This window comes from Mytilus galloprovincialis, chromosome 14 (genome assembly GCF_965363235.1).
Source record: "Mytilus galloprovincialis chromosome 14, xbMytGall1.hap1.1, whole genome shotgun sequence".
NCBI classification, from domain to species: Eukaryota; Metazoa; Mollusca; class Bivalvia; order Mytilida; family Mytilidae; genus Mytilus; species Mytilus galloprovincialis.
Window position 1 is genome coordinate 48725392 of NC_134851.1, and position 13641 is coordinate 48739032.

Sequence of the window (13641 nt, forward strand, 5' to 3'; positions counted from 1 at the left end):
AACATATTAATGAAAACAGCAATTGATAAAAGTTTTTAACACAGGAAGACATTTAAATAATAATTTATTTATTTTGGAGAACCCAACTCTTTAACTTTTTAGCAAGCAGAATGCGACCAAAATTTCAATAACACAAGTCAGTAGTCTGTAATTCAGTGGTTGTCGTTTTGTTGATGTGTTACATATTTGTTTTTCGTTTATTTTTTGTACATAAATTAGGCCGTTAGTTTTCTCGTTTGAATTGTTTTACATTTGTTATTTCTAGGCCTTTTATAGCTGACTATGCGGTATCATCTTGGCTTATTGTTGAAGGCCGTATGCTGACATACAGTTGATTATTTCTGTGTCATTTGGTCTCTTGTGAAGAGTTGTCTCATTGACAATCATACCACATCTTATTTTTATAACGAAATAATTTAGATAAAAAAGGATATTCAATGAGTGCAATCGTTGATAAGTTAAACTCGCCAACTAGACTAGTTTAAGTCAAAATTGAATCATATCAATATAATGATTATGTAGTTCAAAGTTAGTACTCTCCGCTAGATTTATACGATGTGGTTTTACATTCTACAAGGGTATATGGTATAACATTCAATAAGAGAAATGTCCGTAAAAGACAAACTTACATGGTTATATGCAATTATTCGCCACGGTATGAAATAATCGTTTACCGTATAGAAAGAAAAAAAAAAGCTTCGGAGTAAAAACAAAATGTGAAAACATTTCAAATCAAAATATAAAGTCGTGCATTATGCTAAAACAACCATAAAAACCTGATACACAACGACATCAACTGAATTATTGGCTGTCTTTAAGGGTTGGTGCATAGCAAATTTAGAGTGATTGAAGACGCTTGTGAGGACCCAATTTTCTCTCATTACCAGGTGAACGTTAAAAAGAATGTAACCAAACAAAATTAGAACAAGCTTTAAAAATAACTTCAATATTGTTCATGCATTATACCTGCTGAAAGTAACACAACATATCTACCGAAAAGACAACGACCACGTCATAAAGTACTTGAAATCGCAGCTTATTCAGGCTTTCAGAAGCACAATGTTTTGCTATTAGGGTAGAATTTATATTATATATATGTGTAGAAAAGATTTTAGCGTTTATTTAAGATAATTTTAAAACCAAATATCATAAAACATGTTAATTAAAGAACAGATATTACCTGTAGTCGTGTTCATGTCTTTTTTGGTATGTTTTGTAGGCGATAACAGCACCAATTACTGCTGCTATTGCACTTATTGCGCCAATTACTCCATTTACAACTATTTCTTCTGTAAGAAAACAAATGTATAAAGATATATTCTCTTTTTCGAATCATTCATGTTATGCGCTTTATATTTAATGCGACACATATTTTTTTAATGAACATTTTTTTTTTATAAATCAATTTAAATGTCTGATCGTAATGCATCACTACTGTTAAACGAGCCTGATAGATGTTTTACAGAAATGCGTTCAACAACCATACAGCAGCTTTACGACACTAAATATAACATCTAAAGGTCAATTTGTTTTATTAAAACATAGACAGAGGTCTTTATAATATTATATAAAAAAAAAAAAAAAAAAAGTATAACAATAACATACTACACTGTAACAAACACAAAACATTTTTCAATAACACAACAAAATAAAACAAACAAATTATAAGCAAACAACACTTGGTCAAGTAATAATCCTATTGCCTAATTTATGACAAAACAATATGAAAGACATGCACCAACGACAACTACTGAACTACAGGTTCTTGATTTAGGACAGGCACACAAAACCTGGGACAGTGGTATAACAGCACCACATTTTAATGGAGCAGTATGTGCATAAGTATCATTTGTATTGGACGGTAGCTGTATCCTTGAAGTGTTCCACAAACTTGATAAATTACCAACTGTTTATGTCAGACCCGTTTACCAATAAGAAAGCGAACGAAATTGGTACTACTCATACAAAAATCTTCTTGTATCTTGACTAACGACAGGTATGTAGTAGCTGTTTATCCGTTTTTAATTTACGGGTTAAAGAAATCTGTTTTGAACTGATGGATTGAATCTTAATCTATACAATCTCATATGTTTAGTTAAATCGTATTGCGAATAATACAAACGTTGTTGCAGATGGACAATGTGTCACAGAACCCAATATTGGTCAGTTTTGAGGTTAATCAAACCCCTCAGTTTTTCAATGTCTTGTTTCTTATTTCTTCCAACCAACTAATACAGCTGAGCGCATTATACTCTGGGACTATCGCGGACGTTAAGAATAAAAGGCGTACATACCATAGAATTGAAAATGGAAATGAGGAATGTATCATAAAGACAACAACCCGACCAAATAGCAGACGAAGGTCACCGATGGGTCTTGCATGCAGCGATGTCAGTTTTATAATCTATAAATGCAGTTCCAATTTGTTAAATGATTCAGGGGAAAAAAGTAAGTTACATTTATGGGCTTATGAATGATTCTTTTTTTGACCCCATAACTAAACACAAATACCACCAGTGCATTATTTTTATTATGAAATGGTTTATAATCAAATGACAAAAACTTACTGTTATCTTCTGAATCACTAGTGCTTGATGATTGAGTTATTCCAGTGTCAACTGTAAGTGTTCAAGATAAAAGTAAATGTTTAAAAAGGTTAAAAAAAACCATAAATACCGAATTCCGCTAATTTTTTTAAACGAAAAGTCAGCGATGCAGTTGTATCACGCTATGTCAGCTGATGTAGCAAAAGTAAGAGACGGAGTATTCAGAATAATACAAAGTATTCCTGAAAATTCATTTAAAATCAAATGGCAAAATCAGAAGTTAAAACCCATCAAATGAATTGAGAACAACTGTCATATTTCTCACGGAGTATAGGCAATTTCTTATGTAGCAAATGATTAATTAAAATTTTATAGCTAGCTAAATCTCTCACTGGGAAATATATATTACATATGTAGGTGAAAATGGTATATTGATACTAAGGTGGGGGAAAATGACAATTTCAAAAATAAAATCGCCTCGTTTGTCATAGATGCTGGTACTTAGAGGTTTGCGTATGTCAACTTCGAGGTATACGTATAAAATGAGACAGAGAAAGCCATGTCTGTTGTTCCTGTAATTGATAAGTTGATAAAGGGGGGATGGTTTATATATTAATGGATACCAATCAGAAAAAAATGGATTGTTAATGGAAAGAACAATGTCAATATATCTTAATGCATGTCAAATGAAATGATCTTGCTTCTTTGAACTTATTTTTTGAATTGTCTGAAGGAACTCCAACTCGTTTGAAAAAAAATGTTTCACCTGTTTTGTTCAGTCAAGAGTTTCCCTAATATTTTCTTTACATCACATTTAAAGTTCTCAATCAGTGTGTAAAGTGTAGTTAACAATTCAATCAAACAAGATGAAGTTCCATGCCTGACTACCTTAATCTTTGTGTGCTGAATTCTGAGGGAAGACATTTGGCTTAAACTCTGTCTTAAACTTAGTAAATGTTGTAATTACAAACTAACCTTTCAAGAAAGATGGAAAACTACTCCCTGTACCTACAGAATTGATAGCAAAACAGGTATATTCGCCAGACATAGATTCTTTGGCCGACAAAATTGTTAATGAAGGCATGTCAACCGTGACTCCATCAATACCTATAGAGTTAGATGTAATGACAGTGGTCGCATTATTTTTATATCGTGTCCAGTAGATCCTTGATACTGCGGGAATAGCTTTTATAATACGACATACTATGGTTGTAGAATAACCAATACCAGTTTTGTAGGATTCAGATGGAACAGAAACTTCAGGAATATCTAAATGATGATAAAACATAAGACAGCATTTGATATAACAATATAGTATAAAATGAACAATTTCGATAAAAAAATGTATATACATTATTTGATATGAGTCTTAAAAAGTTTAAAAGATTTTATCCAGTCACAATTTCGATGAATTAATTAGGTAGTTTTCATTTGACGCTCTCTATTCACATCGGCATAAATATTGACTCTTGTTTTGGGCTGATTTATGTATGTTCAAATCAAGAAGGTTATGTGGATTTTTGGCAACTTGTTTTTCATTTTCTTTAGCAATAGTAACATGAACAATAAACATTTATATAAATCTCATATTGATATGAGATAAAATCACTTCTGACTTACTAATGGACCAAGGTTTAACTTTTTGTCACTCTGCTGTATCATTGACTGATACCATTACATCTTATTGTATTTATTTCAAAACGGTGATTGCATTGAAGTCCACATTAACGTGCACATCCTGTATTTTAAACTGGAGACTGTTCTTGTTGATCAAAGTGACTTCATTGAGAAGTAACTCGTATTATTTAAGCTAAAACTGAAATAAACTTTTATAAAACGTTCTGCATCATACATATAGAATATCTGGGTTTTATATCATAGCAGAAAATGACTACAAGTTAAACCAATAAACATTACATATTATACGACAGATGTGTTCCATGTGGAGAAATATTTACTTAAAATATGTAAGCACATAATACTGTACAGTTTTAAGTTGTTTATTGGCTCCATTTTTACTTTCGTATGCTTCCTTTTTCGAATCTATTCGTAGAACAGTTGTTTTGCTTGTTTCAATGAATTTGATCCCTTATCGATTCTTCAAGTTTTAGTTTTACTTTGTGGTTATTTTTAAATAATATGATATTCTGTTTTAATGCAATGAAAATATACCACTACACGACGTAAATGAACTATCAATCTAAACCAAATCATATATATCGAAAGAATCTTCCACCTTCTACAGCTAATAAAAAAAAGATATGAAACAAAAAAACATGGTACCAAAAGATCGCACTTGCTTTGCAAGCCTCGGATTGGTTGCGAGTTATATGTTAATGTATACCTGCTTGTATTTGAAGAACAGTTGACTGACTCTGACCAATTCCGGCAGCGTTTTGTGCGATGCAGTTATATCGCCCTGTGTCAGCTGAAGTAGCAAACTTAATAGTCAGAGACGGAGTTTGAAGAGTAATACCAAGTGTCCCTGGAAATCCATGTGAAATTTCTGTAGTAATTCCATTTACTGTTTTATACCAATACCATTTCGTTGGAGGTGGATTTGCGTTGATAGTGCACTCTAAAGTTACGGAATCGCCATAATTTGCCGTATACTGTGAAGATCTAACCGTAACGACAGGTATACCTGTATAAGCAACGAAAGATCATAGATGAAAACATATCGCAAAAACATTATTGGATTCCAATAACCCATAAACTATTATATTTACTTATTTAAATGCTACAACTAAGATGACGTGATCAGCATGGCTGAAGTTTCTCATGACAATATATGTCTTGAATCAAACAACTGCTTACCTCTCACTGACCTTTTTTTCTGAGTCTGAATCCCTCTAGACACTTTTAAAAAGCAGAATACCAAAGAAGATTTATTTATTTATTTCACATACGTGTATATTGATGATGTTTGTTTCACCTGGGATCCAACTATTTCTGTTTCGGTCCCAAAAAGTGTACCATTCTGAACTAGAGACACTACTGCATTGTAAGGAGACATATTCTTTCGCATGATGTATAGACAGTTACATCTGGTCATCTCAGGTGTTGAAATTTTTTTATTTACTTAAGTTTTCACTTTCTTTGACATCCTGTTATAATGATTCTTTTGGTCGCATGACCTTTGATGTGACTCGGTTTTTATGCTTTCCGACATACTTGTGATCTAACGCTTTCTCCCGCAGGTAAGTGATGGCGTGCGATTCGGTTTTAACATGACTGTTTCTCTTTGTTGAGCTTTGGACTTATATTTACCTAATTTTAATGTTATCGAAAAAGGTTTACTATATACAGTATGTACTATCACCGACGAATATACCACACTTTAAACTGTCATACAAGAGGAAGCTGGATGTATCAAATTAATCGGGTTTAACCCAATATTTTCTTTGGAAAATGCCTTTCACAAGTCAGCAGTAAAGCAGTTGCTTTACACATATTTCGTTGGTTGATATTGTTTGATTTTCATTGACTTTCCCCTTTTGACTTTTGCCATTTTGTTTTAAAACTTTTCCATTACTTTAGAAAGGAAAGATACAATTGTAAACATAGAATATTCTACTTTTCGGCCAAATACGTAACAAGATAATTACATAATTTAACATCTTCCATGAAATTGTATGAGAGTTCTTAAACTGAATTTATCCGAAATAGGCGAATGAGATAGGTTTAAATTTGAAATCAGTCATAAACAAAATGTTAAAAAGATGGCCGAGTGAGAAAGTGTTAACTAAATGATAAAATACGTACCGCCTTCAACAATCAATATCGTTTCCAAACTTTTCTGTGTCCCTGCTCTGTTAGATGCAAAACATGTGTAAATACCGGAATCGGATGTCGTGGCAAACATCAGTACTAAAGATGGCATGTCAGCACTTATCCCCTTTGTTCCTATTGTCCCTTCATTTAAAGTTGTTATATCATCACCTATTTTCCTTTGCCAGTAAACAAATGTAATAGGAGGATATGCTGTTATTTTACATTCAAGGATTACCTGTTTACCATACGTAGTATTATAGTACGTAGAGCCTACTGAAACAGTTGGCATTCCTGTTAAGAAATAAAACGAACTAATCATACACATATATATTTATGCAATGATAAGGTAATTTATGATGAAAGGTATAGCCGTTTTTAACATATAATCTCATATTAATCATAGGGACTGTATGATAAAGAGTTATTCATTTTTTGGAACATTTCTTTACACATGTTAAAATTAATTAATAAACAAACTATGGATTTTAAATAGTTAACATACAGAAAATATTTTAAAAGGTAGTTTATTTACATGAAAGTTATTAGACAAGAGAAATATAATCGAATTGTAAATATGCATGCTAACACTGACATATTCCCTTTGATGTTTCATCTTGAAGTACATATAACTATAATTCACACTAGCGTTAAATTTATTATATTATTATCTATTCAGCTGGAAAAGTAAAACGTAAAGGAAAATTGGTTAATATGTTTGGATTTAATTAAAGAATTCAGCAAAGCAACTTGAAAGAAACGTGAAATGGGTACAATGAAAGTAACTTTTTACACAATGATAGTGACAGACACTTATTACTCAATAGATCGAATAAAGAAAATTAAAACGATACTCTATTCCTGTGCTTTTTATTTTTATTCAGTTAAACGACATCGATTATCAATAATTGTATAAATGGACAATGTTATCAAGGCTCTAACTTTTACTTCTGTTTTTGAACTATGTATTTGTATATTCATCATGAATAACACATTACTTTTTACTCGTTTTTTTAAGAAATATTCCGCAATCATAAATGTTCCCTTGGTTATAATTTCGACATTTTCAAAACAAAACACACACAAAAACCCAGAAAACATGTGTCGAGGTATAACCTAATTTTGCCGAAAAACAAAAACAAAATGTTGCAGTAGGTAGTTTTTAAAACAAAGAAAAAAGTAAATCACAAAAAATACTGAACTTAGAGGAAAATCAATTCGAAAAGTCCATAATAACATGGCAAAATCAAATAACAAAACGCATCAAAAAGGAATGGACAAGAACTGTCATACTCCTGACTTGGTACAGGCATTTTCAAATGTAGAAAATGGTGGATTCAACCTGGTTTTATAGCGCTAAATTCCGTTATATTTACATTGATGCGTTAACTAAACAGACACAATAAATAAAATAGTCAAAATATGGGTACATCAGTCATCATCGTATAACAATTTTAAAAGGAACAATTTAACAGAACACAAAAACATCTATCTCCACACACATTCGTTGATTTGTGTGTCTGACGTCAGACAATTTTATACGTTACATATATATATATTTGTCGTTCAATGTACATGCAAACAATTTTAAAATTTACCTAGGCAATGTGAAATTACAGGGTTAAAAAATCAAAAGTATGTAAGAATACATTTCAGAGATAGACCGAAATTTAAACTAGTCCAAACGTTATATATAGAATTTATAAGAATCCATAAATAGTTAATTCTACGACGCGATTGAATGATTTTGACGTTTGTGGTTCAACGTATATTGTAATTCATAATAGAAATATATCATAATGACATAAAATAGAATAGCATACTGACGGGATCTTTTAAAGAAACTGATATAACTTTAAAGGTATAAATTACCTCCTGCTACAGTTACATTTATGAAAGTAGAACGACTTATTCCAACTGCATTCCCTACAAGGCACGTGTAAAGTCCAGAATCGGCATTGGTGGAATATATTATGGTCAGCGATGGATTATCAGCATTTATGCCTTTAATACCAATTGTGTCTTGATAAATTCTAGAGATGACACCATTGATAACTCTCTCCCAATACACGATTGTAATAGGTAGTGAAGAGTCAACATTACAAACTAGGTGTGTTTCATCCCCGAAATTTACTGAAGAGTTAGCAAATGGAACAGAAACATTTGGTTTCTCTGAAAAATATATGTTAAAATTTGACAAGCGATATACATGATATATGTTCATCTATCATTATTCCTTCTAATTTCAATTTCATTTCATTTGATGAATAGTTCTTTTAGAATCTGTTAACCTTTTTTTTACAGAAATAAAATCTTCAGTCATAATGTAAGATATCATATAACAAACAACAGTACATTGTTATAAAGATGTTGCTTTTAAGTTTTGTGAAATGGTTGAAGGTTTTTTTGTTGTTATTATCATTAAAACAAGGAAAACATATAACAAGTTGCATTACATGGCTTAATTCAGAAAAATAACAATTGTTTTCGAGTCTTAACATATGAAGTACATGACATTAATATAATATTAAAAATTTTAAAAATGCAAAAGTCCTGCAAGAAAAGAAAACGAACATAAGTTTATTAGACTCCACGTAAGCCTTAAGACCAACTGACGGCTAGCTAATTGTGTTTGAATACAAAGTATATAGTTATGGCCATGACAAGCTATTTTAACATATATGTATGGCTTATTTAGAATTGGAGGAAAAACATTAATGTTACCTCCAGTTACTTGTAAATTTATAACATTACTATGGCTTGTTCCAACATCATTTGTAGCAAAGCATCGATAAATCCCATTATCTGCCTTTGTGCTGTATTTAATTATCAGTGAAGGATTAGTTGGGGCTACACCTTGAATTCCTACAGCGCCATTATTTATGATAGTTTTTCTGTTATTGACAACCTTTTCCCAATAAACAAACGTCACTGGCGGATCAGCTATTACCACAGCCTCTAATGTAACTTCATGACTGTAAATCGAAATGTATTTATTCACTTCAACTGTAATCAATGGGAACCCTATAATAATAAGAGAATCACATTTATTTCAGCTTTTTACAAAATGCATTGTATCCCAAGTATTGGATTATTTATATACTGGTCACAACATAGGCGTGCATTCTATCTTAAAACCTTACAAATGTTGTTGAACATAATAAACCCTTTCATAACAGGTGAAACACGTATTGACATGTTATTTACAATCGGTGGACAAATGTTTGTTGCAATCATACCGACATGAAAATGTAAAATACAGATCGTTGATTTTGTTTGCAGATTTATTGACAAATGTATATACTAGATATATATGTTTTTCGCATACTTCATGTTTAATTTAGCAAGTAAGATGATATCTATAGATGACTCCTGGTGATTTTTGGCATTTTCTTTCTGTCTGATGATCAAATTCATAATCATGTTTTGTCCATATTGATCGTCAAATTACAATTTTTGTCCTCACCATATCAATTTAGTGCGAATGGTTTTCGATATGGTTTATTGTTGAACTGTTGAATCAATAAAAAGTCGAGAAGTCATTTGACTATTGATTTTTTTATAAGCTAATCATTCAAAAACTATTGTTTAACTCTATTATCTCTTCGTCTTTTTGTTCATATACCGAATCGAATGAATATATTTGGGAGACAAACACGATCCAATGCAAATTATAAAGAAATTTACTACTTGTTAACATGGCTGAGTTTAGGAATGAAAACTAATATTATTATGACTTATGGTACCTTTGGTACGTTCAAAGAACTTTTCAATATGGACATAAATTATACACGGTTAAGCCTAGCAAAGTGAAGCTTATGATCTACATCAATATATGAAGGTAGTACGAACATAAGTACATACACACAATCTCCCTTGCAGTTTGGACCTCTTAGTTTATTAATGGATTTGTTAATTATCGTTATTTATCCAACATTCAACACAAATGACAACATAGTGGCGGATAATCTTTCTCATTTGAGGAATTTTGAGAACATGGAGAGAACCTCCGATCTTCTACACGGAAAAAGGCAATTTTAAGTCAATAGAGATCGTAGTCGATCGCAATGCCCTAGTGCGAATATAACTCTGAATCCCAGAGTTGACAGGCTAGTGAATACTATAGATGGACACCTTAGTCTTTTCAGACAGTTAAGACTATTCTACCACCGGGACTTCGTAGAGAATATCGAACAGGTATTTAATATATAATAGCTCTACTAAATAAATGACTATTGAGCTGATGACACCTATTTAGAATAACAGTCAACCACCTGCAGTATCGATAAAATGAAAGTTATAGTTCATAATTCTACGTTTGAATAGTTGATACTAAAATCAGATTTCAAATGAATGTGAATAGGTCGATATATAAATAAAATATAAAAAACATCATTTTTTTTATGTATTCAGTATATCAATCGTGTAATATTGTTGTTCATTTATTTTTTCTGTCAATTATACCTCCAGTAACAGTTACATTGATCGAATTACTTTTCGCTGTGCCGATATCATTGGTAGCGAAGCATGTGTACAGTCCTGTTTCAGATGTTGTGGCGGTCTTTATAGTAAGAGATGGAGCATCTGTTGTACTTCCAATAATGCCTTTAGTCCCGTCTTTAATTGTTGTGATTACCCCATTGTTAACATATTGCCAATATACATTTTTTATCGGAAATTCTGAATTTGTCTGCACACTAGACTCAATTGTAAATGAATCGCCGTAATGTACTATTAATTGATTGAAATCAATATCAACAATTGGAAAATTTTCTTCTGCAAATACAAAAATAATTTAATGCATAGATCTAGAATAACTATATTTGTAAAACACACAACATTGGCTATACAAACATATATTTACACACAACAAAAACCCTTAGAAGTATGATTAACATACATTATTCCGCACAAAATTCAGTGTTTCATATATATGATGTCAAGCTTATAGTGAAAATTGTAGTTAGATACTGGTTTGTTCTTATATACAAGCATGAACAGCTCGTATCGGTTATGATTTTCACATTTTTATTTTCAATTTTGATATTGAACTGCCCTATTTAAAAGTCCTATGAAATAGCTATATTTTTGTTTGTTGCAGATAAGTCACCCATCACTTTATAAGTATTACTTTAATTTCGTGGATTTATTCTTTCCACGAAATAACGAAATTAAATCCTCCACGAAAATTTCTGTTTTTACAGTATATTAAGACTTCATTTGTTTTTTTTCAAATATGACACTGCAAACAAACGAAAAAAGAAATTACATTTAATAGAACGATCGATTCAATCACGTTTTTGTTCAAAACAATTTGCAACCATCTATATTGATATACGCAGTTAAACTTACTGTTTTACTTCAGGCCCAAAATAAATACACCCCAAGGAAGATGCTGCAGCAATCCAATACAAATTAACTTACCTCCAAAAACTGTTACATTTATAAAGTTGCTTTGTCCTGTCCCAGCAATATTCACAGCAAAACATGCATACTGTCCGGAATGCGATGGGTTAGCTTTTAATATTGGTAATGACGGTCTGGGTATTGTAGCACCAGCAATGCCATGATTTTCAGATGTTATATTTTCAATAGTACCATTGAACATCTTCTGCCAGTAAACGGTTGTTAATTCATACACAGATACAATTTTGCAAAAAATAGTATGATTATGACCATACAAGATGTCAACAGTTCCAGATGTAACTTCTACTGTAGGAATGCCTGTTAAAACAGCAAATACAAGTATAAATAGAGAGTGTATGAACATGTTTTAAAAGTGCATATATAATCGATTGCATGTATTGTTGTATTTATAAGCACTAATGCATTGTTATTTTTGTAAATTGCTGTATAAGTTTCCTATTTACATTTCCAGTATTAGAGTATTTTTTATGTATTCAATCTTCAACCCACTTAATTTCTGTCTTGATTTAAACAGTATCCTTTCCAAAAAAAAAAATAAGTTAATACGAGCATTATACTAAAATATCTTTTTTCTAAATCAGTTCCCTAAACATTTTTACTTAAAATCTTATTAACAAAAAATATGTACTACCTCCGAGAACAATTAAATCAACTGGATTACTTTTCGCCGTTCCCACTATATTAACTGCATAACATGTGTACAACCCGGAATCAGTAAAATCAGCTTTTAATATCGTCAATGCAGAATGTAAGCTTGTATCATGAGAAGTCGTAGAACTCGATGTTGTTATGTTTGTTGTTGTGCCGTTTGATATCCGTTGCCAATAGATAGATACATGAAGAGGAAAGGATGTAACGTTAGAATCGAGAGTTACATTACACCCATACTCCACTCTTCTGATAGTAGGTCCTACTGCAACGTGTGGAATATCTACAATTAAATGTTTAATAAAAAGAACAGAAAACGCCTGGAATTAACCTGAATTCCTCTTAGCAGTTCATTGTCACTCGGTAAAAAAAACCACCCAACATTCGTTACCATATTTAGTTTTCGTGATATAAATATCGGGTATAATATTTGTATTACACATTGTTTGTGTACGTATAGCTACATTTGAATAGGATACAGTAATTCTCAAAATCTATCATTCAAATATGTCAGATGAGGAGACAGTATAAAAACAATTTTGAATTAATTTATTTACAATTTACATAAATAATGTAACATATTACATTTTCTATAAAAATCATAACATTAAACTTAATAGATATGCTTTTATAACTATCAAATAGTTTCTAATTATTTACTTCGTCAAATTTTAAATGTGGTTTACAAGCAAAATAAATAGTTAGAACAGAGATTCTGTTGTTCTCATTCGGTGAGTAGTAACAACCAAAAACAAGTTCAAGCGCACGATTATTTAGAAGAACATTTAAACAGAAACCATACAGAACTGAACTTTAAAACAACAGCAGCAATGATAATGTTTAATTTTACCTCCAATAACAGTTAAGTTAACCACATCACTATACCCTGTTCCGACTATATTCAACGCAAAACATGTATAAAGTCCAGAATCAGCTGATTTAATCTTTAGTATAGTCAATGAAGGTAACATATTCGAAACACCATGAATACCAGCTTGACTTGATGTTATGTTTGTTGTTGTACCGTTTGATATCCGTTGCCAATAGACATAAGAATGAGCAGGCAATGACGTAACATTGCAGTTGAGAGTCACATTTAGACCGTATTCTACAATTCTGTCGGTAGCATCAACATATACACTTGGAATATCTATAATAATGACATTATCATTTAAAATATATATATAAAATCTTGTGAACACGTGTATTGAAAAACAGATATGTAAACAGTTTTTCCTCACCATTTATA

At 31.3% G+C, this 13641-nt stretch overlaps 1 protein-coding gene across 1 annotated transcript; it reads right to left on the reverse strand.

The window, feature by feature from the left end:
• Positions 1-953: 953 nt before the first annotated feature.
• On the reverse strand, positions 954-12033 carry LOC143058108 (cell adhesion molecule DSCAML1-like). Its single transcript, XM_076231571.1, has 10 exons — positions 11742-12033; positions 10782-11093; positions 9042-9341; positions 8190-8489; positions 6312-6611; positions 4891-5190; positions 3522-3815; positions 2568-2618; positions 1181-1289; positions 954-966 (listed from the first exon to the last, which is right to left on the reverse strand). Exons 1-10 carry the CDS (start codon positions 11923-11925, stop codon positions 954-956), a joined length of 2163 nt encoding a protein of 720 aa, XP_076087686.1. The 5' UTR covers positions 11926-12033.
• Positions 12034-13641: the final 1608 nt, after the last annotated feature.